This window comes from Orcinus orca, chromosome 11, assembly GCF_937001465.1.
Source record: "Orcinus orca chromosome 11, mOrcOrc1.1, whole genome shotgun sequence".
NCBI lineage: Eukaryota > Metazoa > Chordata > Mammalia > Artiodactyla > Delphinidae > Orcinus > Orcinus orca.
Window position 1 is genome coordinate 92,771,135 of NC_064569.1, and position 27,133 is coordinate 92,798,267.

At 45.4% G+C, this 27,133-nt stretch overlaps 1 protein-coding gene across 3 annotated transcripts; it reads left to right on the forward strand.

Moving 5' to 3' along the window:
• Positions 1-2,779: 2,779 nt before the first annotated feature.
• On the forward strand, positions 2,780-23,519 carry EIF3L (eukaryotic translation initiation factor 3 subunit L). 3 transcript variants are annotated; one of them, XM_004279467.3, is made up of 13 exons: positions 2,780-2,951; positions 3,498-3,546; positions 4,450-4,660; positions 5,960-6,039; positions 8,829-8,890; positions 12,075-12,144; positions 12,344-12,417; positions 14,952-15,123; positions 16,849-17,003; positions 17,778-17,948; positions 18,762-19,259; positions 22,021-22,101; positions 23,298-23,519. In XM_004279467.3, the coding sequence occupies exons 1-13, from the start codon at positions 2,919-2,921 to the stop codon at positions 23,334-23,336; spliced, it is 1,695 nt and encodes a 564-aa protein (XP_004279515.1). In that variant the 5' UTR covers positions 2,780-2,918; the 3' UTR covers positions 23,337-23,519. The 3 variants fall into 3 exon arrangements, with proteins under 3 accessions (XP_004279515.1, XP_033260920.1, XP_049550922.1); XM_033405029.1 differs by lacking the exons at positions 2,780-2,951; positions 3,498-3,546; positions 5,960-6,039 and having other exon boundaries at positions 4,582-4,660; XM_049694965.1 differs by lacking the exons at positions 2,780-2,951; positions 3,498-3,546; positions 4,450-4,660; positions 5,960-6,039; positions 8,829-8,890 and adding an exon at positions 9,054-9,185.
• Positions 23,520-27,133: the final 3,614 nt, after the last annotated feature.

Here is a 27,133-nt window from a genome sequence, read left to right on the forward strand (position 1 = left end):
TAAATGTGCTGCCAAGCAATGTCCGAAATTTCCATTCAAACGCAATTCTACAAATAGGGAGAACTGGAAGCAGGAATGGTGAGGAAGCTGCTACAATACAAATGAGGTGATAGTGGCTTAGACTAGAACGATAGCGGCAAGGTGGTGAGAATTGAGTCTGGGAACACTTTTTTTTTTTTTTTTTTTTTTGCGGTACGCGGGCCTCTCATGCTGTGGCCTCTCTCGTTGCAGAGCACGGGCTCCAGACGCGCAGGCTCAGCGGCCATGGCTCACGGGCCCAGCCGCTCCGCAGCATGTGGGATCCTCCCGGACCGGGGCACGAACCCGCATCCCCTGCATCGGCAGGCGGACTCTCAACCACTGCACCACCAAGGAAGCCCCGAGTCTGGGAACATTTTGAAGGTAGAGCCAAGCAAGGGCAGATGCATTGAATGTGTGCTGTGAGGAAGACTCAAGACAAGGGTGGCGGTTTCCCTGGTGGTGCAGTGGTTGAGAGTCTGCCTGCTAATGCAGGGGACAACGGGTTCGAGACCTGGTCTGGGAGGATCCCACATGCCGCGGAGCGACTAGGCCCGTGAGCCACAACTACTGAACCTGCGCGTCTGGAGCCTGTGCTCCGCAACAAGAGAGGCCGCGATAGTGAGAGGCCCGCGCACCGCGATGAAGAGTGGCCCCCGCTTGCCACAACTAGAGAAAGCCCTCGCACGGAAACGAAGACCCAACACAGCAAAAATAAATTAATTAATTAATAAACTCCTACCCCCAACGTCTAAAAAAAAAAAAAAGACAAGGGTGGTTCTGAGTCTTTGGCCTGAGGGACTGAAAGAATGGAGTTGCCCTTAAATGGGGAGAACTGTGAGAGGAACAAGGTTGAGGCAAAAAAATCAGAAGCTTGGTTTGGAAGTGTTACGTTTGAGGTCCTATTAGACATTCAGATACTCACATGGGCCATGAGTCCACTTCATGGGTGGGGTCTGGGATGGAGATAAAAATGTGGGGAGTCAATGGCAGATGGAGGATATTTAAACTGGACTGGATAAGCCACCCAGGAAGGGAAGGTAAACAGAGGAGACCCAAGGACCAACCCCAGGGAGGAGGGTCAGTCCACTATTTAGTGATTGGAGAGGAGGAATCCACAAAGGAAAGTGAAAAAGAGTAGCCAGTGAGGAAGGTCCTCCCAGAGCCTTTACTATTCTCTAAGTTAGGGTATGCATTCTGGAAGAGGTAGAAAGTCCTAAATAAATAAATAAAATATATGTTAGATGGTTATAAACAAGGGATACATGTTTCTGGTGACTGAAGCTTACATGAAGAATAAAGAACAGAAAATGACAAAACCAAAACTAGGCAGGAAGGAGAATATTTATTTAGAACAAGAAATCACAACACAAATTGTGGGAGAAATCTTGCAGTTACAAACTGAAATTTGTAATTTGAAAAAGCTGACAACACAAACATCACAAAATCCAGAAACGAATTTAATTTTCTTGAACACGTCCATAATATATTTTTCTTAAGGTTACATTAACTTTGATCACCTCTTTAGAAAACAACAAATTCGTATCATTTTCCACAATGAGAATGGAAAGATAATTTAGTCTTTCCTCTAACATGTCAGATCAAAAATTTTTTATTACTGTATTTTAGAAAAAATTTCTTCTGAGTTCACAATTCTTTTCTAGTAATGTTATGCACATTTGGGGAGTTGTCAAAGTCGAGGGCAAACTGTATCAAATTTTTGTCATAGATTAACTGTAATTTCAGGTAATTTCAAGCCTTCTAGTGCCCTGATTAACCTTAAATACTTATTTCATTGAAGACACTCATTGATCACAGCGGGCTAGGTGTATCTTACACACGGAAGGCCAGCAATAACTATTCACGCTAGAGTGTCACATAAATATATCCTACTAAACTCAAACGTTCCCAACAGGATTTCCTTTAGCTGAATCCCAAACGCCACTAGACACAAGGGGAAGTGTGACAGGGGAGAAATTGGAGTAGAGGAGCACGTTGCTGGGTTACCCTCCTTGCGCCGACGAAGAGTCTCGATGGGTCCTTAAGCTTAGTTCCACGACGGTTATCACCTCTAGGTAACAGACAACGAGGGAACGCAAAGCAAAAACGCGGTACAAGGAGTTGGGGCGTGGCACTGCTATTCTAAACGGCTAAACTAAGGCCCTTGACCTACATATCGGTTTGTGTTGGTTTGTTTTATAACCCACTCCCTAACTCCAGGGTTTCTTCAGGAGCCCAACCCACCCCCATGCCCGATTCCGAACACCACCCACAGCGCTCAAGGCTGCACGAGAGGGTGGGTCCCACGACTCTCTCCTCACATCACAGCTGGCTTCATCTTTGCCTGCTCCAACCTTAACGTCCAAAGTCGGCGGGCGCCTTTTCTCAATGCCCTCTCACTGTATTGGACTAAGCCTCAACTTTTACACCCAGTAAGTTTAGACTTTTGAGGGCGGAACGTTTGAAGACTTTTTTTTTTTTTTTTTTTGCCGCAGGCAAACCTCTTGCAGCTAAATCCACGATCAGGCCCCCCATATCCGATTTTCCCTTCATGCGAGAGGGTGGCCGAGGAAGCTGTCAGCCATCTTTTGAGTGGCATTACTTCTTGTTTCAACTACTTTGCCCATCCTTTATTACGCCGAAATATTTAATGTGTTTAATTCTAAATTTTTGCGAGTATTATAGAATCACCTTCCTTGTGGAGCCTCTATTTGAAGGAGGAATAATGTATGGGTTTGTTGCTTTCGCCCTTCCAAACATGGCTGCCTTAGATTTCCGGCGGCTCCGGAAGAGCTTCCGGTTTCCCGGCAGCCTCGAGGGGGCTGGACTTCCGGCGTCAAGAGGCAGGCGAGGCCCGCCTTTTCTGTTCTTTCCGGCCTAGGTCCGCGAGCGGTGCAGCCATGTCGTATCCTGCCGACGATTACGAGTCTGAGGTAATCTGGTCTAGAGCGTGTGCGGAGCTCCGCGACAGGGGCAGGGCTCTTTGGATGCTGGGCCCCGCGGGGAGACGGTGTCCGGGCCTCTCCGGGAGCACTCGCGGGCCGCGACCAGCCCCAGCCGGCCTCCCCGCTTGCGCGTTCCTCATGCCGTTGCCACCCGCAGCTCCCGGCTCTTGATCAGCCCGTCTCGGCCCGCCCATCTCGTGTGTCCGGTCCCCTGGTCCTCTCCTTTTCCAAGTCCGGGAACGGAGGCTAGTTATAGGATTCTGTGTGTCTGTAACTGCACTCTGATTTCTCATGGTCTGGGTTCAGTGTTGTCAGGCCCCGCAGATTCCCACAGCCTCTTGTGCTTTGCTCTACCTTATTGCAGCCGTAACGCGGTATTGGCATTGTCTGTTTATTCTCCCTTTTCTCACAGGCGTGTGGGTTCCTCAAAGAACGAGACTGTGTCTTACCCACCTTTGTATCCTTAGAACCTAGAACGAGCATTTTGGATTCACGAGCTGGTGACTGTCTTGTGTGTGTCTCTTTCGTTTCTAGGCTGCCTACGATCCCTATGCTTACCCGGGCGACTATGATATGCACACAGGTGAGTCTGCAGGTTTGTCTGGCCGGCTTCTAGGGATTGACACCTTTTTGGATGTCGCAGAGCAGCTCTGACGGGCACCTGCTTAAAACTCGGTCTTGATGGTCCAGGTTTAGAGTCAGTTACTAGCTCTCACCACGAGAGCTATTAAACCAGGCCTTATTCATGGTCCACCTCAAAGTCCCAGAAGGGAAGGGTTACTGTCCTGACTGCGGTTTCCTTGTTGAAGCTATTAGCTGAAGAAGAAAACCTTGTTGTGAAAAATTAAAGTAATTGAAACCAAGTCCAAGTGAAATCTTTTTTGGAAGGTTTTTGATGTTTCCTGAGTTGTTACAGTAACTTGGTTTGATTTAGCACTTATTAAGTGCCGTGTGTTGTTCTGGGTACTTGGGGTGAAGTATTTCATTTACCCCTTACAGCAGTTCTCCAAAGACATAAATTAACATTACAGGTGAGAAAACTTGAGGACAGAGAAGTTTAGTTACTTGCACCAAGTCATATGGGTAGAAAATGGCAGTCATTCATTTATTCAAAAAATATTAAGTGCCTACTACTTGCTGCCCTTCGCACAGTTCCCCCCCTCCCCCCATAGCTGTTCCAGGTCTTGAAGGTACACCTGGGTGCAAGACAGACAGGGTTCTTGCTTTCATAGACGTTAGGTTCTGGTGCGGGAAACAATAAGCAAATAAATAACTTCAATAAATAAAATAAATAAGTAGTGGGAAAATGTTCTGAGGAAACAGGCCCGTGGGGATTGCGAGTGACCTGGAGAGGATTTATATTGCTGAGTGTTTAAAAGGGAATTGTACCCGATTTTATAGACTTGAGTTTTGTTTAGCGGATGGCCTTGCCCTTTTGTTATGTTCTGTATGTGGATTTGAAGTATTTATTGTATCTAATCTCTAGGAGATCCGAAGCAGGATCTGGCTTACGAACGTCAGTATGAACAGCAGACCTATCAGGTGATCCCTGAAGTGATCAAAAATTTCATCCAGTATTTCCACAAAACTGTCTCAGACTTAATTGACCAGAAAGTATATGAGCTACAGGCCAGTCGTGTCTCCAGCGATGTCATTGACCAGAAGGTATATGAGATCCAGGACATCTATGAGAACAGGTATGGGCCATTGGCTGAAATGATCTCTTACTGGGTGAGACTGGCTTAGTAATGCAGTCTCTAAGAAGGGGTGATGTTTATTAATTTCTCTGTAAAGAGAGTGCCCGAGGGGTTTCTGTGATTCTTTGGGGGCTAGGGACATGTTATCTTGTTGAACTCATTGCCCAGAACTTGTACAAGGCCTAAAATAATACCATGACTATCAATAATTATAATAGCAATAATATGTATGATCATTATAGATCAGGCAATGTTCGGAGCGCTTTTTCTGTATTTACTGATTTACCCTTTCCAGTAACCCCATGAAGTAGGTTCTGTTGTTTTCCTCATTTTATAGATGAGAAAACAAAGCACAGAAAGGATAAATCTCATAGCTAGCTAAGTGGATGTGCTGAGTTTTGAACCTGTCCAGTCTGTCCCCAGAACCTAATTTCTAAACTGTGCTGGACAACTTCTCAACACAAAACAGGGTGAGCTGAGCTCTGAGTGGTTGCTTCTGGTTTTTATTTTATTTTTTATTTTTTTTGCTGTACGCGGGCCTCTCACTGTTGTGGCCTCTCCCGTTGCGGAGCACAGGCTCCAGATGCACAGGCTCAGCGGCCATGGCTCACGGGCCCAGCCGCTCCGCGGCATGTGGGATCTTCCCGGACCGGGGCACGAACCCGTGTCCCCTGCATCGGCAGGCGGACTCTCAACCACTGCGCCACCAGGGAAGCCCTGCTTCTGGTTTTGAGGGGACGGCCCTTATGTAATGGGCATTAGAAATGAGACAGGTCAATCAGAGTTGGATAGTCAGGAAAGACTTCATCAAGGAAATAGGGTTGTCAAGCATCTTGGGCATCAGTGTTTGCGTTGGATGCTTGAGGGCTGTTGTGGCATCAGACTGCAACAAATAGACTGATGTGCTTCCATGTTTGGAGAGGGGGAGGAGGCACAGTGCTCCAGGAAGTGGAAGGGGAGGTGGAAAGCTGAGGGAGGGGGGTGGGGGTGTCTAAAAGGTAGTTCTCAAGTCAGGGAACAGTAAGCAGTGAAATATGACTAGAGTTCATGATACAGAGGCAGGAGATGATCCTGAAGAGCTTGGTAGGTGCCTAGCTGATGTAAAAGAAATCTTTCACCTTATTAAGAAAGATTGTCTGGGGTGAGGAAAGTTGTAGACTTCGAGGCTCTGGCCCTGGCTCTGTTTCCGTGACTTCTTCCCTTTTCGGAGTTTGGGTACTTATTTATAAAATATGAGGATTGTCTCTTCTCAGATCCTTCCTGTTTTGGAGTTCTAGAATATTTTTTCTTGATTTTCAGCTGGACCAAGTTGACTGAAAGATTCTTCAAGAATACACCTTGGCCTGAGGCTGAAACCATTGCTCCACAGGTTGGCAACGGTAGGTGTGAGTGTTTTGTGTCCTGTGTGTTGGATGGGATCCTATGACTGAGGCTCATTAGAAAGCTCAGGACGATCTGTGTCTGTTTTGGTCGCCGTTTTATTTCCCCAGGGTTTGGTACATAGTACATTCCTTAGTAAATAACTTGTTGAATGAAAACTGAGTAGATGAAGAGGGGACAGAGGTGTTTCACATGTGGTGAAAACTGAAGTTGGGATTTTTGTCTTGACTGGTTTCCTTTTCCCTCTGTAATTTTTGGGGTCATTACAGTTGCTCCAGAATGGGCTCTCTGGCCTCCTCTCACATTTCACTTTCTGATGGTGTCTTTTATATATGGTGTGAAGTAAGAAGAGCCAACTTCATTCTTTTGCATGTGATTAGCCAGCTGTCCCAGTACCAATTTTCAGAAAGACCATTCTTTTTCCACTGAATTGTCTTGGCACTTCCCGAAATCTGTTATCATGTAAATGTAGAGGTTTATTTCTAGACTGTCACTTTGATTCCATTGATCTATGTCTATCCTTATGCTTGTACCAACCACACTGTCCAAATGATTGTAGCTTTGGAGTAAGTTTTGAAATTGGCAAGTGTAAGTCCTCCACCTTTGTTGTTCTTTTTCAAAATTGCTTTGGGTCTTCTGAGTCCCTTGAATTTCCATGTGAATTTTAGGATCAGCTTGTCAATTTCTGCAAAGAAGCCAGCTTGGATTTTGATAGAAATTATGTGGGATCTGAAGATCAATTTGGGAGAGTATTGCCATTTAACAATATTAAGTCCTGTAATCCATGGACATGCGTGTCTTTCCATTTATTTAGGTGTTTGATTTCTTTCAACAGTGTTTTGTAGTTTTTTAACGTACAAGTCTTTCACTTCTTTTGTTACAGCTAACATTTTTTGAATACTAAACATTAGTATCATCGTTACTCAGGTTTAGAACTCATTCTTTTTTTTTTTTTTTTTTTTTGGCCACACAGTGCGGCCTGCAGGATCTTAATTCCCCGACCAGGGATTGAACCCGTGCCCCCTGCATTGTGAGTGCAGACTCTTAACCACTGGGCCTCCAGGGAAGTCCTAGAACTCACTCTTTTTTTTTTCTTTTAATTTAATTTATTTTTTATACAGCAGGTTCTTATTAGTTATCTATTTTATACATATTAGTGTATATATGTCAATCCCAATCTCCCAGTTCATCCCACCACCACCATCCCCACCACTTTCCCCCCTTAGTGTCCATAACGTTTGCTAGAACTCAATCTTAAATGTGTTTCCGTGTTGCTCCGACATTACGCTCTGTTTAATATTTTGCCTATAAAGAATATAATATTATGTATGTTGAGCACAACAGGAATCCTGTAATACATGTTTTTAAACAGGTAAGGATTCACAGGACTCAAAGTATGGAAGATTTGGTATAAAAATCCCCCTCCCATTTCTATCCCAAGTTGTCTGTTTTTCTCTCTGGAGCCATCTAGTGTTCACCATTTTCTTGTTTATCCTTCCTCTGATACTCTATGCATATATAAGCAATTAGGAATAACTTTTTCCTTTTTTACAAAGACTAGATAGATGCTCCTTTCTTTCCATTTTTAAAATTTATTGTATTTTTGGAGAGTATTCTGCACCTCCAGGATTCCCAAGACCCCCCCCAGGTTTGATTATTTGCTAGGAGGATTCATAGGACTCAGTCTGACAGCTATGGGGCTTTCTGTGGAGCTACCAGAGCAGATCATTACAGACTCAATGTCCAGGCATTTTACTGGGGGCTGGTCGTGTAGGCACATCCTCTGCCTAGCATGTACTGAAATTCCAGACTCCCAGAAGGAAAGCAGGTGTTCAGTATAAACCATGTTGTTTGCACAAACAGTTTAGGGATAGCAGACCACCCTTATGAGATTGGTGGGAAACCCTCCTGAAATCTAGGTTCCCAGCTGCCAAGCAAGGACCAACTTTACCAGCAGGCCTTTTTAAGGCTAATAGTCTCAGACCTGTATGTTAACTTCTGCACAACATTGATATCCAAAGAGCTCATCCCAGCTTTTTAAAAAATTAATTAATTAATTATTTTTTGGCTGCATCAGGTCTTCGTTGCTGCGCGCCGGCTTTCTCTAGTTGCGGCCAGAGGGGGCTGCTCTTCGTTGCGGTGCGCGGGCTTCTCATTAAGGGGGCTTCTCTTGTTGTGGAGCATGGGCTCTAGGTGCACGGGCTTCAGTAGTTGTGGCACTCAGGCTCAGTAGTTGTGGCTCATGGGCTCTAGAGAGCAGGCTCAGTAGCTGTGGCACATGGGCTTAGTTGCTCCGTGGCATGTGGGATCTTCCCGGACCAGGGCTCGAACCCGTGTCCCCTGCATTGGCAGGCGGATTCTTAACCACTCTGCCACCAGGGAAGTCCCCGCCTTCTTTCTTTTTAATGGTTGCATCATATCAATAGGATAAATTTCTTAAAATAGGAGGTCTAAGTCAAAGATCCCCATGTATTTGCAGTTTTGATCCTGTCATATCGCCTTCCATGGAGCCATTAGTATTTACATCTTGGTTAAGCAACTGTATGGCAAAAATATCTAAGTGGTGAAGGGAAACGGGCCTGAATGAGATTAAGATGAGGTTGAAAGGATAAAGTGGGAAATGAAGTTTCTCGTTGCATGTATTCTTGGGGTGTAAGTGTTAGAATTTTGATGTTGTTTGGTTTCTGAAATCACATTTACCACTTTACTTCCCACCACAGGCTAAAACTGCCAGAAGACCCCGGTTGTTTGGTGGATTACTAAAGCACCCCTCTGCCATCTCTTTCAGATGCTGTCTTTCTGATTCTGTACAAAGAATTATACTACAGGCACATATATGCCAAAGTCAGTGTGAGTATCTAAACGTTGCCGGCAGTTTTTAAACTATGCCATTTTTGTCCCTGGCAAACAGTTGCTAGTTTATATTGGTTCAGTGTCCAAGAGTGGTTGGCATGTTTTCTGAGCTTTCTTTTAAGAAAGGATGGAGGGAATGATTGAACCCAGGAAGCTGGGTGTCTGTTTCAGGCAAATGGTACCACTGCATAGCCTGTCCATCCTTTTTAATTTCTTTATCCCCACAGTTCTTGACTGGACACTTATCACATGCACTGGGTTGCAGGACGTCATCCTAAAAGTGTGTTCCCAGGTACCTTCGGATGCCTCCGCTTGGAATGCCCTTGCTTTTTCCCTTTAGTGCATTGCCACTGAGCCTCCTGCCCTCTGAGAAATACATACACCTGTCGCTGTGTGCCAGGCACAATTCTAGGCACTTGGCACACATCTGCATGTCTCTAGTCCTCATGGTGATCCTGCAAAGTAGGCAAACGGAGGCGCAGAGAGGTTGCTTTTTCTCAAATTCATGCAGCTAGTAAATGGCAGAATTCTTTGAAGCTAGGCCGGATTCTTTTCTTCCTGATTTCTAAATTTTAGAGTGCCCTAAGTCTCTTAAAATACTGTCTACACTGTTTACAGGCATACCTTGGAGGTATTGCAGGTTTGGTTCCAGACCACTGCAATAAAGTGCATATCACAATAAAGCCAGTCCCATGAATTTTTTGGTTCCCAAGTGCATATAAAAGTTATGCTAGGGACTTCCCTGGTGGTCCAGCAGTAAGGAATCCACCTTACAATGCAGGGAATGCAGGTTCAATCCCTGGTTGGGGAACTAAGATCCCACATGCCGTGAGGCAGTTAAGCCTGCGTGCCACAACTAAGACCCGACACAGCCAAAAATTTATTTTTAAATAAATAATCTTAAAAAATAAAAAAGTTGGGCTTCCCTGGTGGCGCAGTGGTTGAGAGTCCGCCTGCTGATGCAGGGCACACGGGTTCGTGCCCCGGTCCGGGAAGATCCCACGTGCCGCGGAGCGGCTGGGCCTGTGAGCCATGGCCGCTGAGCCTGCGCGTCCGGAGCCTGTGCTCTGCAATGGGAGAGGCCACAACAGTGAGAGGCCGGCGTATCGCAAAAAATTAAAAAAAATAAAAAAAAAAAAGTTACACTGTACTGTAGTCTGTTAGGTGTGCATATACCATTGTATCTTTTAAAAATGCACATACCTACCCTGGTTCAAGGCATTATTATCTCTTGCCTGAATGACGGCATAACTGCTCACCTGGTGTCAGTTTCCACTCTTGCCCGCTTACGTTTATCGTCAACCTAGTAACCTTGGTGATCCTTTTAAAACATAGTCTCATCAAGTCACCCCCTTCCTCACAATCCTACCGTGACTTCCCTTCATACTTAGAATAAAATCCCAAGTCTTAGTCATGGTCCTGCTTGACCTGGCCCCAGACTTCCTTGCCAGTCTCACTTCCTGCATCTTTCCCTCTTTCCCTTGGCTCCTAGCCGTACTATGTGATACTTCAGAGCACCTATCGCTCTCTGACATTGTCTTATTTATTTGGGTTTTGTTTGCTTCCCCCACTAGAGGGTAAACTCCAGCAGGGCACGGACTTTGTCTTGTTCGCTGCTCTAATCCAGTGTCTGATCCCCCACGTTGACACGTTAATTGTTGGAGCGTGTATGTGCGTGTGTAAATTAAAGAAACTGCCACCACAGTCTCCTTAGGGTATTTCCATCTAAAGAGTTCCCAGCTTCTCACACTCACTCTCATCCCCCTGAGGATGACTTGACCTGACAAGAGCTCTGGCCTTGGCCCAGGAGCCCCCCCACCATCAGTGGCGGTAGGTGAAGGAGTTCTTGTTGCCAAAGTAATGCGGGGGGCCATGTTTTTCTGGCATCCCAGTGAGCTCTCTGACTACCTCATTTGATAGAAAGTAAAGATTCTCTTCTGTCATTGATGCTATGGCTCAGGTACTTTGCAGGCTGGGCTAGTAATCTAGCCAGCCTGTATAACATGGCTTTCGGCAGAACGTGGCATCAGAACCCACCTCTGATCTTTCCTCTGGTCTGTAGATGAAGATTCAGCAGAAGTTTGTTGACCCTGTGATCTCTTCACTAGGTACCAGATGGGGCAGTTTCACGTACATGATGGGGGGGAGTTGGAGGGGGAGGTTTTCATTGAAAGAGCATTTACTGTATTAGGCACTTTCACTTCATAATCTCATTTTTCAGAGGGATTAAGTACCTTGTCAGACCCCACAGTTAGTAAGCAGTGGGGCTACGACTCCAAGGCAGTGTTCTTTCTACTCCATCACAACATACACCATACATCACGTTGTTCCCCAGCTCAGAACTCTTCAGTGGTTCTGTTGCCAGCCACATGAAGTCTAGATCAGGGGTCAGCAGCCTGCTGTGTACAGGGCCAGATAGAGAGTATTCTAGGCTTTGAGGGCTGTAATGGTCTCTGTCGAATCTATTCAGCTTTGTAGCAGCCATGACAGTGAGTACACATGGCTGTGTGCCAGTTAAGGTTCTTATTTACAAAAACAGGTGGTGGTGGATTTGCTGACCCCCTGGCTTAATTCTTGTTTGGCACTGTAAGACCTCTGCATTTCTGACCCAATGTAGCCCAGTGTAGCATTGTCTGCCTTACTCCCTAACCTTCAAGCACCACGATTTTACTTCTTGGCCTTCATTAGTCCTGTTTTTTCCTGAAACACCTTCCCCTCACTCCTCTGCCTTGCCAGATCTATATGCCTGATCTTTAATGGTCAGTTAAAATTTTTGGTATAAAACTTGACCGTTGGCGTCAGGTATTCAGTGCCCCTTTGAACTGCTGTAGCACTTAACTATCTTCCCTGTCACTTGAGTGCTCTCACATGCTAAGAAGGGGAGAGCTGACGTCAATTCTCATATATAGTTGACCCTTGAACAACGCGGGTTGGCACTATGCAGGTCCACTTATGTGCAGGTATTTTCAATAAATATTTATAGTGTTATAGGATCCACCATTGGTTAAATCTGCAGATGTGGAGGGTCAACGATACATTATACACAGATTATACACAGATTTTTGACCAAAACCCCTGTGTTTTCAAGGATCAGCTGTATTTGTTTTCAACTGTCAGTGGCAGGCCATGAGTAGAACGCATTTAGATTAAATGTGTCCTCCTTTCTCTGCTTTCTTTACAGGGGGGACCCTCCTTGGAGCAGAGGTTTGAATCCTATTACAACTACTGCAATCTCTTCAACTACATTCTCAGTGAGTCTGAGGTTATGATGAGACCTCGTATTGGCCTTCAGCTCTTTTTAGCAGAATTTTAATGTGCAGGTGGGAAGAGGGGGAAGTCTTGTGGTTCATAGTCCTTTTAAGAGAGAAATTACAAAATGTATTCTGCAGCCTTACTGAATGGGCATATAGTCATTGATCGAGTCTGACCTTTCTGTGGTCTCTTGCCCAGATGCTGATGGTCCTGCTCCCCTCGAACTTCCCAACCAGTGGCTCTGGGATATCATCGATGAGTTCATCTACCAGGTATCTGGTCAACCTTGGCCTAATTTGAAATAACTGGTCCAGACAAGGAGCAGCTATTACCATTGTTTGTGTTGTTAAAAAGATTATGGTGTATAGCCACCCTAGGGTAGTGTGAAATACCCTGTGGAAGTGGCCTCTATGTTGTGGTGTTTTGAATCAGTGAGGTCTAAGAGCTCCATTCTGACCTCAGAAGTCTGGAGAACTGAGCTCCTGACATTCACCCCGTTCTTAACTGACCTTGAGAGGTGGTCTGGCAGGAAGAACACAGGTTTCCAGGCTTTGGAGTCAGCTAGGAGTGGGTACTTGTCTGGGGGCTGCCACCTGGTGGCTCTGTAGTGATGATGTGTTACTTAGCTCTCTGAGCCTCACTTTCCTCGCCTACAGGAGAAAAATTCTATATCTTGATTGTGGTGCTGGTGATGTGAGTATATGTTGGATCAGAATGAAAGAACATTTTTATCAAAAGGGAAAAATTACCTGTCTCAGAGTGCTGTTGCTAAAAACCGTAAAATAATTGGTTTTGGAAAAACATCTTTTCCATGTTTTACAGGGATGGCACAGTTCTTACTAGCTATTTCAGGAGAAATCAGTTTCCTAATAAAGCAGTTATTTGAGCCCCATGGATCAAAGAGACTTTGAGTACAGAGTGCTGATAAGTTGTGATTGGTGAGCTGAGGAAACCTTCCTAGGGCACTTTGAGAAAGAGGCTTCCTGCTCAAGACAGGCTTCAGTCCTTTGTGCAGAGAAGGCCACAAACCACACTGGCCTCGTTTGCCCTCTCTGGCTCCTTGGCTTGTTATTTGGCGTAATTTTAGAAGATTGGCTGTCCTGTTGGCTAGCAGCAAGTCAGCGAGGATCATCTGTGCTAAGGTTCTTCATCCGTCTTAAAATAATCCTAATTCCCTGGGCTTAACTGGTGTTCTCTTAAGGGGTTTAAGTGCTCTTGCTTCTAACAAAGACTGGCCAGTGTGGGCCAGGTGTGATTCCACCAGCCAGTCTTTGTGAAAAGTGAGAGCACTGTAAGCCGCTTAAGAAGAAAACACCAGTTAAACCGCATGGGGTGAGGGGCTCTTCCCCACCGCTCTCTTCTTTATTCTTGTTTTTTGTCTTTTTTAAAATTTAAAAAAAAAAATTTTTTTTTTTTTGCTCCTTATTCCCCACCACTCTTTCATTTATTTGTATTGATGCAGCAATATATGAACGTGTTGCTATTGTTGAGATTTTTTTTTTTTAACTGCAGATAAAGTGTCTTCCTTGCTTGCCTTTGCAGAGGCATCAATTACTGTCTGGAAAGATAGTCATCGTATAGAGACCTGCCTTGTTCTTTTGTGCCATGTACATGGTGTACCACTCTTCTGGTGTATGTGTTACAGATAAAGTCTATTTCTACGGATGATTATAAGTAGAATTGTTGGCTGAAGGATATTTGCTTTGAAAATTATTTTATAAATTTGTTTATTTTATTTATTTATTTTTGGCTGCATTGGGTCTTCGTTGCTGCGCGTGGGCTTTCTCTAGTTGCTACTCTTCATTGCGGTGCGCGGGCTTCTCACTGTGGTGGCTTCTCTTGTTGCGGAGCACGGGCTCTAGGAGCGCGGGCTTTGGTAGTTTTAGCACGTGGGCTCAATAGTTGTGGCTCGTGGGTTCTAGAGTGCAGGCTCAGTAGTTGTGGCGCACGGGCTTAGTTGCTCCGCGGCATGTGGGATCTTCCCAGGCAAGGGATTGAACCTGTGTCCTCTGCATTGGCAGGTGGATTCTTAACCACTGCGCCACCAGGGAAGCCCCGATACTATTTGTTTATTGTAAATTTGGAAACGTTTTCTCCTGCGCTCTTGGAGGAGGATGATATTTCAGAGTTGAAAAGTAATCTTAGGTCATCTAGAACCTAGATTCTAGGTCCCTGGTTTCCAAACCTGTGTATGCACCAGAAATCAACCAGGGAGCTTTTAATTCTGACAGAGTAACTAGGTCTCCTGTGCCAGTCTCTGGGTGACAGATGGAGCCAGCCCAGTGCTGGTCCCAGATAGAAACCCTGCCCCAAACAAATAGCTGTGGTATGTACCCTATATGTGCCTTACACTTGTCCAGGCTCTGTGATTGGGACAGGGGTAACTCAGACTGGGTTCCTGTCACAGGTGAATTGATGGTCACCTCTGGAAGGGAAGACACACATGCAGGTACCTGCCCCATCTCTACCACGTATGAGTAGATCTGTTGTAAGCCACCTGATTCTGGTGGCCAGGCTGATGGCACTGTGATGCCCAGAGACGTTAAGTACTTTAGACTATGTTTGACTCCAAATTGAATGTTTTTTTCCACAAATTACCTCTCATTTTAGAGCTTTTTGCTTAGCTGTGGAATAAGTAACATAGTCAGTAATGAACAAATCCACAGCTTAATCAAAGATGGCTTTGAAAGAACCAGTAGTGCACAGACTGGTGTAGCGGGAGAAGTGGTAGCAGTAGCGTGTTGTGTGCTGTGCTGTCCCTTTGGCGTTAATGCCACTGCTGCACGTTTCCCTTCTTCCTCAACAGTTTCAGTCGTTTAGTCAGTACCGCTGTAAGACTGCCAAGAAGTCAGAGGAGGAGATCGACTTCCTTCGTTCCAATCCCAAAATCTGGAATGTTCACAGTGTCCTCAATGTCCTTCACTCCCTCGTAGACAAGTCCAACATCAACCGACAGCTGGAGGTGTACACAAGTGGAGGTGAGTGCTGCCTGCCATCTGTGCCTCATGAGTAGAGGCCACGGGTAGTGCGGAGGAGCGATGGGCTGCTCCTCTTTGGTATTTGGGTGTGAACAGGAGCCGAGGGCTGATTTGGGGGCTGCTGGGCTTGGCAGTCTGTTGGCCGACAGACTGAACAAGCACTTCCTGAGAGCTGCATTTGTAAACACTTCTACTCCCTCTCCAGGGCCTTTGTTTAGATAAGCACTTCTCAAACTTTTTGGTGTGAGGACCACTTTACAGTCTTAAAAGATTAAGAATCACAAGTTTATCTATATACAGATCTTGTTACAGTGAGAAGAGTGGTGTTTTTGCAAACCTTTCATGTCTGGCTTCGTAGAAGAGAGCTGGAGTCTCCTGCTTCTTCACTCAGTCTGTGGCAATATGCTGTTTTGGTTGAAGTATCTGAGGGGAATCTGGCCTCACACAGATATTTAATTGGGACAGGGAAGAGAAACTCAATAGCCTTTACAGGTAGCCTGGCTCTTCTCTGGTTCTGCATCAGAAGTTGACAGCGGGTAGTTTCATACAGGTTAGTTGCAGTGTGGAATCTGAAGCCTTATCAGTGAACTTATACTTTGTTACATTAAAGTTTATTGGTTTATCCTGCAGCTTGAATGAATTTTTTTTACTCATGTGTGATTTTGTAAAATACTGATTCATTGAGCTATCAAGATTTTCTGAAAGTTGACACATTTTATTGTACAGTTTTTTTTGTTGTTGTTGTTTTAATTATTTATTTATTTTGGCTGCGCCAGGTCTTAGTTGTGGCATGCGAACTCATAATTGTGGCATGCATGCAGTATCTAGTTCCCCAACCAGGGATCGAACCTGGGCCCCCTGCATTGGGAGCTCAGAGTCTTACCCACTGGACCACCAGGGAAGTCCCAATTATACAGTTTTTTGAAACCACATCTGTTACTTTGACCATCAACCTTATCAGATAAGTCTTCATTTGGGAGCTGTTGAGTTCATAGTGGCAGATAGAAGTTTTATGAAATTCTAATTTTTACTTAAAAGCTCAAGTTTTCATTGGCAGCAAACACTGCCAGTTGTTTTCATTGACATCTTAACAAGCTCACTGCACTCATTTTTGAGAAAATACCCATGTCTCTATTCAGTCTGTGTATCAGTTATTTTTTCAATTAAAAATAGGGTTTTGTGGGGAAAAGGAAGTGGCTGGTTCTTTTATTGCAGGTGAGTGGTGGTAAAGAATACAGTGATGACAGTAGAGTTTGGTGCCACTACCCAATTGATGCTAAGTTGTCCATAGTTTTTCCCGCGTTGTTTTTGCACCATCAGTGCAAATGTCAACTCAGTGAGAAAGGCAAATAGTATCTTAGGAAGATAAATAGGAACACACCTAAATAGTGTTATTAGGAAGATAGCTTTGATCTCATGGACTTCCTGAAAGGAGGGGCCTTGCCAAGTAACTCTTATTGATGAGAGGGGTCCCCTCATATTCTTAGGTGTGTATGGTTGAGGGGGGCTGCCACACCCCTTAGGTGACTTAGAAATGTAAGCTTAGCATAAGGCCAGGCATGGTGCTTCTTGGTATTCTTTCTAAGGCAGTTATTCCCTATTGCAGGAAGCTTTAGAGACTGGCAGTAGATGAAGAGTTTACTGAGGGTAAACTTCAAGGGTCAGGCTTGCCCTCCTTCCACTGCCTCTGCTGAAGTGCTCACAGTGTCCGTGTGTCTCTCTCAGGTGACCCTGAGAGTGTGGCTGGGGAGTATGGACGGCACTCCCTCTACAAGATGCTTGGCTACTTCAGCCTGGTGGGGCTTCTGCGTCTGCACTCCCTGTTGGGGGATTACTACCAGGCCATCAAGGTGCTGGAGAACATCGAACTGAACAAGAAGGTAATTCATTCCCTGTTTCCTCAGGCCCACCTTCCCAGAGCCAGAAAGTCTGTCTGTCTGCTTCAAGAGAGACTCTGATCTATTATTAGGACAGATTTCATGGAGAATAAAAGAGGATTCCTCCCCAGGTCAGTGGAAAATTGAGACAAGAACTGGGAAAACCACTGCAGGGAAAATCTGAACCTGGACCAGGTGGTTTCTCTTTGGTGCTTAACAACACTTAAAATATTCAGCAGTCTTTTGATTCTGTTTTCAGACCAGACTGATGCTGGCAGATTTTTACTTTTCAACTTTCACTGAAGAATTAATGAAAGACTTGCTTAGTTCTAAGGTGGCACAGGTAATGATACGTTAGCAGTGGTTGTTTTCCTAGCCACAGAAACTTGGTACGTTTTTGTTTGACGTGTGTGTATCTTATCTGTCCTTTTTCTTATAGGGCTATTTGGAAAAGCAAGGACTAGAAAGCAAGAAAGAATGTGAAAGTGAGGTGTAGATGATTTTAGAGCTGAAAGAAATGTTAGGGTTACCTGGTCCAGTCCTTTTCTGTTACAGCCAAGAAAATGGAGTCCTCAGGTCACATAATCAGTAAGTGGTACGATCTGCACTCAGAGCCTCTGACTTCAGAGCCAGGATTCCTCTGGGTAGTTCAGGGCCTCTGCAGGGAGCTCTCAGTGCTTCCACCTCAGCCGACACTAGGCCCCAGCAATTTTCAGATCCTACCTGGGATGAATTGGTCTTGAGATTCATGGCTGCTGCTTCTGCCTCCTTCCACAGAGCATGTATTCTCGTGTGCCCGAGTGCCAGGTTACCACATACTATTATGTCGGTTTTGCATATTTGATGATGCGTCGATACCAGGATGCTATCCGGGTCTTTGCCAACATCCTTCTCTACATCCAGAGGACCAAGAGCATGTTCCAAAGGACCACGTACAAATATGAGATGGTAAGGAGGCCTCTGACCAGCTGACACACCTGTGCCAACAATTTTTGGGTAAACGCCTTCCAGAATTTTGCTCTTCTATGTGCTTTTTCAATAGGATGATTTGTTAATGGCTCGCCTACTTAAGTGTTTTCTTTGTTACACCTATTACTTCGGATCATTAACACCCTGATGATAAGGACAGGATTTTTGTTTCACTTTTATTCCCCAGCAGTGCCTAGAGTGTTCACTGGGCTGTGGGTGTTTAAAATCAGTTAGATGTGGGTACTGCCCTCAAGCAGTTTGCCTGGAGGAGGGTGGATTCAAAACATGCATAGAATTGGGAGCAGGTTTCTAAGCAGAGCAGAGGTGTTGAGACTTGGAAGTGTGGTCATGTAGTAGCACAATAAATCATTTTGGCTAGAAGGCAGGAGAACAGTCCGATTGGGGTGTTAGAGTCTGGGGTGACCTTCACGGCCCAGCTGAAGTATTTAATCTTTATTCTGGAGGCGTTAAGTGCCAGCAGAGATTTCTGGGTGAATTGATCATACTTGGTGTGGAACGATTGACCTGCCAGTGATGTGTAGGGCGGATTGGTGAGACCGAGGCAGAGGTTCCAGTAAAGAGTCCAGGAAACAACTACAGAGGACCTGGAACTAGGCCAGAAGTTCCGTAGAGCTAGAGGGAGGATTGGAGGAGACATTGGGAAAGTTAGCTGAAGGGTGTAAGACAAAGGGAGAAGTCAGAAGGTCTGTACAGAGTGTACTTGGGAGGATGGTGGGGACCTCAGAAAATCCATTCATTTGACCCTGCACCGATCTCTCCCCCCACCCCCAGATTAACAAGCAGAATGAGCAGATGCACGCCCTGCTGGCCATCGCCCTCACCATGTACCCCATGCGTATCGATGAGAGCATTCACCTCCAGCTGCGGGAGAAATATGGGGACAAGATGCTACGCATGCAGAAAGGTGACCCACAGGTCTACGAGGAACTTTTCAGCTACTCCTGCCCCAAATTCCTGTCACCTGTAGTGCCCAACTATGACAACGTACACCCCAATTACCACAAGGAGCCCTTCTTACAGCAGCTGAAGGTGTTTTCTGATGAGGTGCAGCAGCAGGCCCAACTCTCAACCATCCGCAGCTTCCTCAAGCTCTACACCACCATGCCTGTGGCCAAGCTGGCCGGCTTCCTGGACCTCACGGAGCAGGAGTTCCGAATCCAGCTTCTTGTCTTCAAACACAAAATGAAGAACTTGGTGTGGACCAGTGGCATCTCTGCCCTCGATGGCGAATTTCAGTCAGCCTCTGAGGTTGACTTCTACATCGATAAGGTATGACTGCCCCTTGGGCTAGGTTCTCAAGGCACCCACTGTTCTGGGCATCTGGGACACATCATTGAACAAAATCAACAAAGATTTTTGCCCTTGTGCTGGTATTCTAGTGTTAAAAAAATGACAAAAAGCGTTATAATTAAGCAAGCATGTAGTAGTTTGGAAGTTGCCACGTGCCGTGGAGTAAGTTGGGGTAATGGTGGTGGAAGGCACAGGCTGCAGTATTAAGTAAGGTGCTCAGGGTAGACTTTGTTGAGAAAGTGAAACCGAAGCTAAGACTTGAAGGAGGTGTGGATATTAGCAAGCAGATACCTGGAGGAAGAGCATTCCAGGTGGAGGGAGCAGTTAGAGCAAAGGCCCTGAGGCAGGAGCGAGCCCAGACAGCTGCAGTGTGGCTGGAGTGGCCTGAGAGGAGGTTGTGGTGGGAGATGAGGTTGGAGAAGAAGCGGGGAGGGTGCTTAGTAGACTGCTGGAAGTCCTTTAGTGGGTGGGAAGCCATTGTCCTGACTTGTACCACCCTAGATTGGTGCTGCCTGGTTTTGAACTTGATATAATGGGATTATGCAGTATGTGGTATTTTCTATCCAGCTTCTTTTGCTCAACATTGTATTTGAGAGAATCACCATCCACCGTTGTCATATGTAGCAGTAGGTCAGTCATGCTTATTGTTCTGTGATGTGTGATGGGCCAAATTCTACTGCAGTTACTGACCACGGTGTTTCCATTCTTCTACTGGTGGACATTTGGGTGGTTTTTGGCTATTGAACAGTATACATAACGGTGTTTTTTTTGGGTTTTTTTGGCTGTGTTGGGTCTTCGTTGCAGCATGCAGGCTTTCTCTAGTTGAGCTGAGTGGGGGCTGCTCTTCATTGTGGCGCACAGGCTTAGTTGCTCCGCGGCATGTGGGATCTTCCCGGACTAGGGCTCAAACTCGTGTCCCCTGCACTGGGAGGCGGATTCTTAACCATTGCACCACCAGGGAAGCACCTATGAGGCAATTTTTTAAAATATCCTACATTTTTGGTTGCTTTCAGAAAGATGTTGGTCTACAATACACATATGTACACAACATCTCTTAGGGATACACAAGCCTAAGAGACAAATAACCTCACAAGACCTATACCATACATGTGTGTGTTTATCCATTGCTAACAACTACTTTTTTTTATTTAATTTAAATACTCTTTTTTCACAACGTTGTAAATCAACTATAATCCAATAAAAAAATAATTTTTAAAATTAATTTTTGGCTGACAGTTTTTAATGATAAAATTTGCATAACAAACTTCACCACTTTAAAGGGTGTAATTCCATGATTATTAGTTTGTTCACCGTGTTGTGCAACCATCTCTGCTATCTAATTCCACATTTCCATCATCCCCAAAAGAAATCCCTGCCCATTAACAGCATTCCCCATTCCTCCTTTCCCCCCCCATCCCTGGCAAATCAGGAATCTTCCTGCTGTCTCCGTGGATTTTTCTATTCTTGATATTTTCTAAAAATAGAATCATGAAAGATGTGGATTTTTGCGTTTGATTTCTTTTATTGAGCATCTTTTCAAGTTTAATCCAGGTTGTAGCAGGTATCAGTACTTTATTCCTTTTTACAGCCAAGTAACATTCCACTGTTTGGGTATACCATACTTTGTTTATCTGTTCATTAGTTCGTGGACAGTTGAGCTGTTTTCACTTTTTGGCTATTATGGGTAATGCTGCTATGAATTTTTGTGTACAAGTTTTGTGTGAACAATATTCTCTCGGGTATATATACCTAGTTGTGGAATTGCTTGGCCAGTTTGGGTAGTTTGTTTTTGGAAGCTCATCTTGCTAAATCAGATCCTCTCATTTTAGACTTAATGACTTTTTGAAGGCTTGGTGTTTGGCAGAACTTGGCTATCCCTGCCATGAACAGACTCACCAAAAGCAGAAACATGTCTGTTGGGGAAGTTTTTCAATGTTGTTTTTAAGTCATGTTTTTAAATATCAGAACTGTCTATCCCCTGCCGTATCACGTCAGCTAACTAAAGTCCTTTTTGCATTTATTCCCAATGCCTGACATGTACACGTTCTTTGGCAATATCAGTCATTTGCTCCATCCCTCCATCCCTTTTAGTGGCCCAGCTGAACTGGTCCCAACCATCTGGATGGTCTTTAATAAAACACTTCTCCCAAGATTTAGCAACTTGGTTATTACAAATAAAATTTTGCTGTGAGGTTATATTCAGGTTAAATTAATAATATGATTTAAATTTCCTACATGAAAATGTTTTTAATTGCATGTTTTTCTTATTGTTCCCTATTGGTTCAGGTTTGTCTTTGGCAAATTACTTTCTATTTTTTTTGCCTTTTTTCATCCTTGACTTGAAAAAAATCCTATCAAAGAGATTCAGAAAGTTCTTGGATCTTAACCTAGATTATGTCATAATTTACAAGTAAAATGGTGCTCAACAAAATATTTTGAGCTAAAAAACAATTTAAAATCTAGACTAATTTGCAACTTTATACTCATAAACAGTGTATAAGAATAAAATGCTATTTTAAATGTTACTATAGCCAAAAGATTCATGTTCGTTAAAAAGACTAGAAAATAAAATAAATGAATTAACAAGAAGAAAATAAAAATCAGCCATCTAAACAGAAAGGGCAGCTCTTGACTGGTAGTGCTCTTCCATAGGGGTCTGTCTGGCACTTAGCATCACTGCTGTTTGCAGGCCCGAAAGCGGCTCTCCCTCACCACTCCTGTCTGGTTGCTTTTCTCATAGGACATGATCCACATCGCAGACACCAAGGTGGCCAGGCGCTATGGGGATTTCTTCATCCGGCAGATTCACAAATTTGAAGAGGTGAGAGGTCTGAGAGAGCGGTGTGTGGGCTGGGGACAGAGGTTAGGAACTGGGTGGGGAGTTATAAATTGTTTATTTCTCATTTCTGTTTTCAAGAAAGCCTGAAATTGGCCCTTTAAGTTTCTGAGCTAGACTGGCTGGCTGCTTGGGGTTTGGGGAGTGGGGTTGGGCCCGTAGGAGTTGCTGTGTCAGCCTTCTCTGGAGCATCTCTTTCCAAGATCTCCCGCTGCGGGTGGCCGGCTCTCTTCTCCCTCCCTGGTATTTCCTAATATGGGTGGATTCACTGCCTGCTCTGACCCATCCCTCACCACTTGGCAGTTACTCTCTGACTTAGACAGGTCTGGCCAGTTTCTGCAAGCTGAGACCATGAAGCTCTGTTCTGACAGACTTGGTGCATTCCACATCCTGCCCTTGGAGAGGTCTTGTGGGTCACTTTTTGTGGCCGTAGCTAGAGCCACTGCGTCTTGGTGCTTTGAGTCCTCCAGCAGAGGTCACTGCTGTGCTGTGGTCCATGCTACCAGACTCCTCCTGCAGGATAATAATAGAGCCCTGACAAGTCTAGTCACCCTGGGTCCCTTTCCTGTCTATAAAACGGGCAGCGCAGTATGGGATGTGTGTTTGTTGAGTGTGAAGGGCAGATAGAACAAGCTGCATGAATTGTGTGACACCATAAGAATGTCAGGTGGAGGACCTAACCGAGCATTTACACATGATAGTAGACAACTCATGCTCATGTCAGAGGGGCAGCCTGGCCTGGTGATCGTGCACACTGTAGGAAAAGGTTTGGTGAAAAAGCCATATCTGACTGGGCTTCCCTGGTGGCACAGTGGTTAAGAATCTGCCTGCCAATGCAAGGGACATGGGTTTGAGCCCTGGCCTGGGAAAATCCCACATGCCGCAGAGTAGCTAAGCCCGTGCGCCTCAACTACTGAACCTGTGCTCAAGAGCCCACAAGCCACAACTAGTGAGCCCACGTGCCACGACTACTGAAGCCTGAGTGCCTAGAGCTCGTGCTCCGCAACAAGAGAAGCCACTGCAATGAGAAGCCTGCGCACCACAACGAAGAGTAGCCCCTGCTCACCACAACTAGAGAAAGCCCGCATACAGCAATGAAGACCCAACACAGCCAAAAACAAACAAACAAACAAATTTTTTAAAAAAAGCCATATCTGACTTTGCTTTTCTTTCTCTTCTAGCTTAATCGAACCCTGAAGAAGATGGGACAGAGACCCTGAGTATATTCATACTTGACACTACTCAGGAACCTATTTTGATGTCATCATAGGTGGGGAGTGTTTTTGCCACCATGAAGCCTTTACCTAGCTCAGCCATCAGCCAGTCAACTGAGTTGAAGTTTATTTAAATCAGGGAGTGAAATTTTTTAAGTAGGTCTCAATAAAGAATCTTCTTTAGAGTCACATTTGTCATCTCATTATTGTTGGGGAGCATCTGTGGACAAGGGCAACAATATGTAATTTCCCATTTGTCATGAGATACTTTCTCCTGATGCATTCGTTATTGGTGTTTGAATTATTTAATCCCTGGATTCATAAAGCAGTATACAGGACATTTCCATATTCAGTATCTTATCTGCATCTCACAAGACTCCTGTGAGCATTAATGACCTGCCATAATTTGCGTGCATGTTCGTGGAAGTGCTGGGTTTCAGGAAGGAACTACTGAACACCTACTGCCAGGACTGTGCTGAAAGGAATCCATGTACATTGCCTATACTTCACAGCTCGGGTTTAGTGGGATCCCCATTTCACTGATGAGGAAACAGACTCGGGGAGTTAAGTGACTTGATCGAGGTCACGTAGTTATAAGGAGAAGCAAAGAGTTGGCTCCAGACTCTGCTGTCTTCTGCTCCCAGGTCTCCTGACTTTTCACACTGAAAACTTTGGTTTATGTCGTGGGCAGCCTCTCCCACCCTCAGTGAGGTTCGGAGCTACTGCTTGTCTGCCGGAACCTTCACGGCCAGTCACAGCTGAGTTGTGTCCGTTTTTCCCTCTCTCTGCCATCCCTCCCTTAAACAACCATATGGGATCTGCCATCTTGGGTATTTCTTTGAGATGGCATCTTCTGCATCCCCAAACCGAGCAGCCCACACTGTTATCAGAGCCAATTTCTAATCTTTTCTAACAAAGCACAGATCATACTGATCTATAATAATAACAAACTTTACTGAAACTGGTTGTCTCAGGTAACTCACACAACCTACCCATCAAAGATCAAGTGTTCCTGGAGCTGTAGAAACTTTATATTCAGGAGTAAGGCCCTCAGAATGGTCTGAACACTGTTCATGCATTATCTCACTCTGGAGATGGGTAGATGTGGAATCCTGGTTTTATTGATGAGGAAAGTGAGGCTCAGAGTAATTAAATAGCTTGTCCAAGGCCAAAGCAGTAGGTAGTGAAGGCAGGTCTTTCGTTTCTCAAACTTGTGGTTTTACTTTAGAAAGCCCTACCCTAAGACTGGCAGCAAGAGGTGAAACAGCAATAAATACCCCATCAAAAACTGCATGGTCGGGACATCCCTGGCGGTCCTGTGGTTAGGACTCCGCACTTCCACTGCAGGGGGCACGGGTTCCATCCCTGGTCTGGGAAGTAAGATCCTGTGTGCCGCGCTGCGTGGTCTATGTTAGCTCCAAAGCAAGGGGGTATTTCCTGGAACTTGGATGGGTGTAGCTGATGAGGTTGCTACCCCCCACCCAGTGACAGGGTTGCTGTGAATTCTCAAGCTAGGCTTTGTGCTGGTTCCTTTTGAGTTTTCTGGTTATAAGGGAGCTTGAGAACATGGAAAGAGCCGCTGGCTTGAAGGCATGACACCTAGATTCAAGTCTGAATTGTCTCACTAATTTACTATGTGACCTCTGGGCACACCTGAGGGGCCCTAGAGCCTGCGGCCAGGCAGAGCTGGGCCTGCTCCAGGGGCTTGGCATGGGGATGGCAGTGGCTGGAGCTGGGTGAACTGGCTTCCTCCTTATCTGGGGTGTCACCTGTCACTCGGGTGGACACCAGTATGGCTCTTGGGGTGGAAGCTCCTGCTTGCAGGAGCCCCGTTCCTTGCATGTAAACAAGGATAGTAGAATCTGCCTTACTGGGCAGTCGTGAGGAATAAGTGAGATGCTCAGTTATTTATTTCTCCCCCGTGCTTGGAATTCATAAGCTCTTCTGTATCCTTGTTTCCTAGTAGTTAATGAATGCTGGTCCCCGAAAAGATACGTCTATGTCCTAACCCCTGGAACTTATCAGTGTGACGTTTGGATAAAGATGTGAGTTCGGGATCTCAAGATGAGTGCACCCTGGATTATCCAGGCAGCCCCTAAATCCAGTGACAAGTGTCCTTAGACACAGAGACACACAGGGAGGAGGGGACCACATGAAGACAGGCAGAGATTAGAGAGATGCAGCCGCAAGCTAAGAGACGCCTGGAGCCACCAGAAGCTATGAGAGGCGAGGAAGTGCTCTCCCCTAGAGCTGACACCTTGATTTTGGACTTTTCACCTCCAGAACTGAGAATAAGTGTCTGTTTTAGCCACTAACTTTGTGGTAATTTGCTGCGGCGGCTCTAGGTGTCTAATAGAATGCCTGCTGTGTATCCGGCACATTATAGGATTTTATGCACAGAAGGTTGTATCGTTTTTTCTACAAGCCAGGCACTGCTAGGTGAGAGGGAAAAGGAAGTGGGTAAAAAACAAACCCCCTAGAAAACAAATAACAATTTAATTTTTCAGTTATAAAGAAAAAAAGCCCTTGTCCTTATGGGACTTAAATTCTAATGAGTGGAGACAGGTGGTAAAGCATATATAGTATGTTGGATGGCGAGGTATCTTGTGCAGAAAAATCCAGGGTAGGAGTTACCCCTTTGAATTGGATGGTCAGAAGAGATCACACTAATTGGTATCATTTGGTCAGAGACATGCAGGGGGCAAGGAGGCCACATTGCAGATACTTGAAGAAAGTGTTAGGAAGAGGAAACTGCAAGTGCAAAGGCCCTGAGGTCAGAGCATGTTTTGTAATGTTGAGAGAATGTAGTGAAAAGGCCAGCTGGAGCAGAGCTAGCAAGGGCGAGGGAGGAAGAGGCCAGAGACCAGTGAAGCTCCCGATCATGGGGAGTCATATAGGCCTTGTCGAGACTGTAAAGGCTGTGACTAAGTCTGAGTTAGGAGGCCGTTCTCCACCAGGGAGGTTACACAACTTGTCCAAGTTCCCAGAGCTAAAGAGGACCCAGGACAGAACCCAGGTCAGCCCAGTTCTAAAGGCTGTGCTGTCTCTGGGATGCCATCCTTCCTCCAAAAGGAAGGAAAACAAAAAGCAGCCTCTTAGTTAATATGTAATAAGTCCAAACATTCATAGAGCTCTTGGTAGCTTTCCAGGCACTTCATCTGTTACCTTGCTGGAGTCTAACGAGTGGCAGCATTGGGATCCTGCCAAGCGTTTGGATCGCCAGGCCAGTGCCAGCCAGGCCTTACTGCACCCCCGCCCCCAGTGCCTGTGTACACCCTGGTTCCCTGGCCTCGTTAAGAATGGCCCATGCAGTACCGTCTCTTGTGTACCCACAACCAGTCCTGACATTTGGCACTGGTGACTCATAGGATATAGACGCACCTGAGCACCCCCGGTGTTAACTTGTTTTGATTTCACCACCAGAGTCTCATAGTTTATGTCAGAGTCTCCCGTCTCCATCACTAAAATTATGCCAGGTCAAGGTGTGTTGTGTCTGACCCGGTCCCTCAGCACTCTTCTTTTTTTTTTCTGCTTCTTAACAGTAAATTTTATTTTTAAATTAAATTTTATTTTTTTTTTAGGTTTTGGGGAAAATATTTTATGTGCTTTTTTTTTTTTTTTCGGTATGCGGGTCTCTCACTGTTGTGGCCTCTCCCGTTGCGGAGCACAGGCTCCGGATGCACAGGCTCAGCGGCCATGGCTCACAGGCCCAGGCGCTCCGCGGCATGTGGGATCTTCCCGGACCGGGGCACGAACCTGTGTCCCCTGCATCGGCAGGCGGACTCTCAACCACTGCGCCACCA

Bases quoted from the DNA above. Each gene is read 5' to 3' on its own strand.
- EIF3L (XM_004279467.3), top strand. From the start codon at position 2,919: ATGTCGTATCCTGCCGACGATTACGAGTCTGAG. The intron at 12,145-12,343 runs GTGAGTCTGAGG...TCTCTTGCCCAG, and splicing joins TCTCTTCAACTACATTCTCA to ATGCTGATGGTCCTGCTCCC. The intron at 22,102-23,297 runs GTGAGAGGTCTG...TTTCTCTTCTAG, and splicing joins AGATTCACAAATTTGAAGAG to CTTAATCGAACCCTGAAGAA.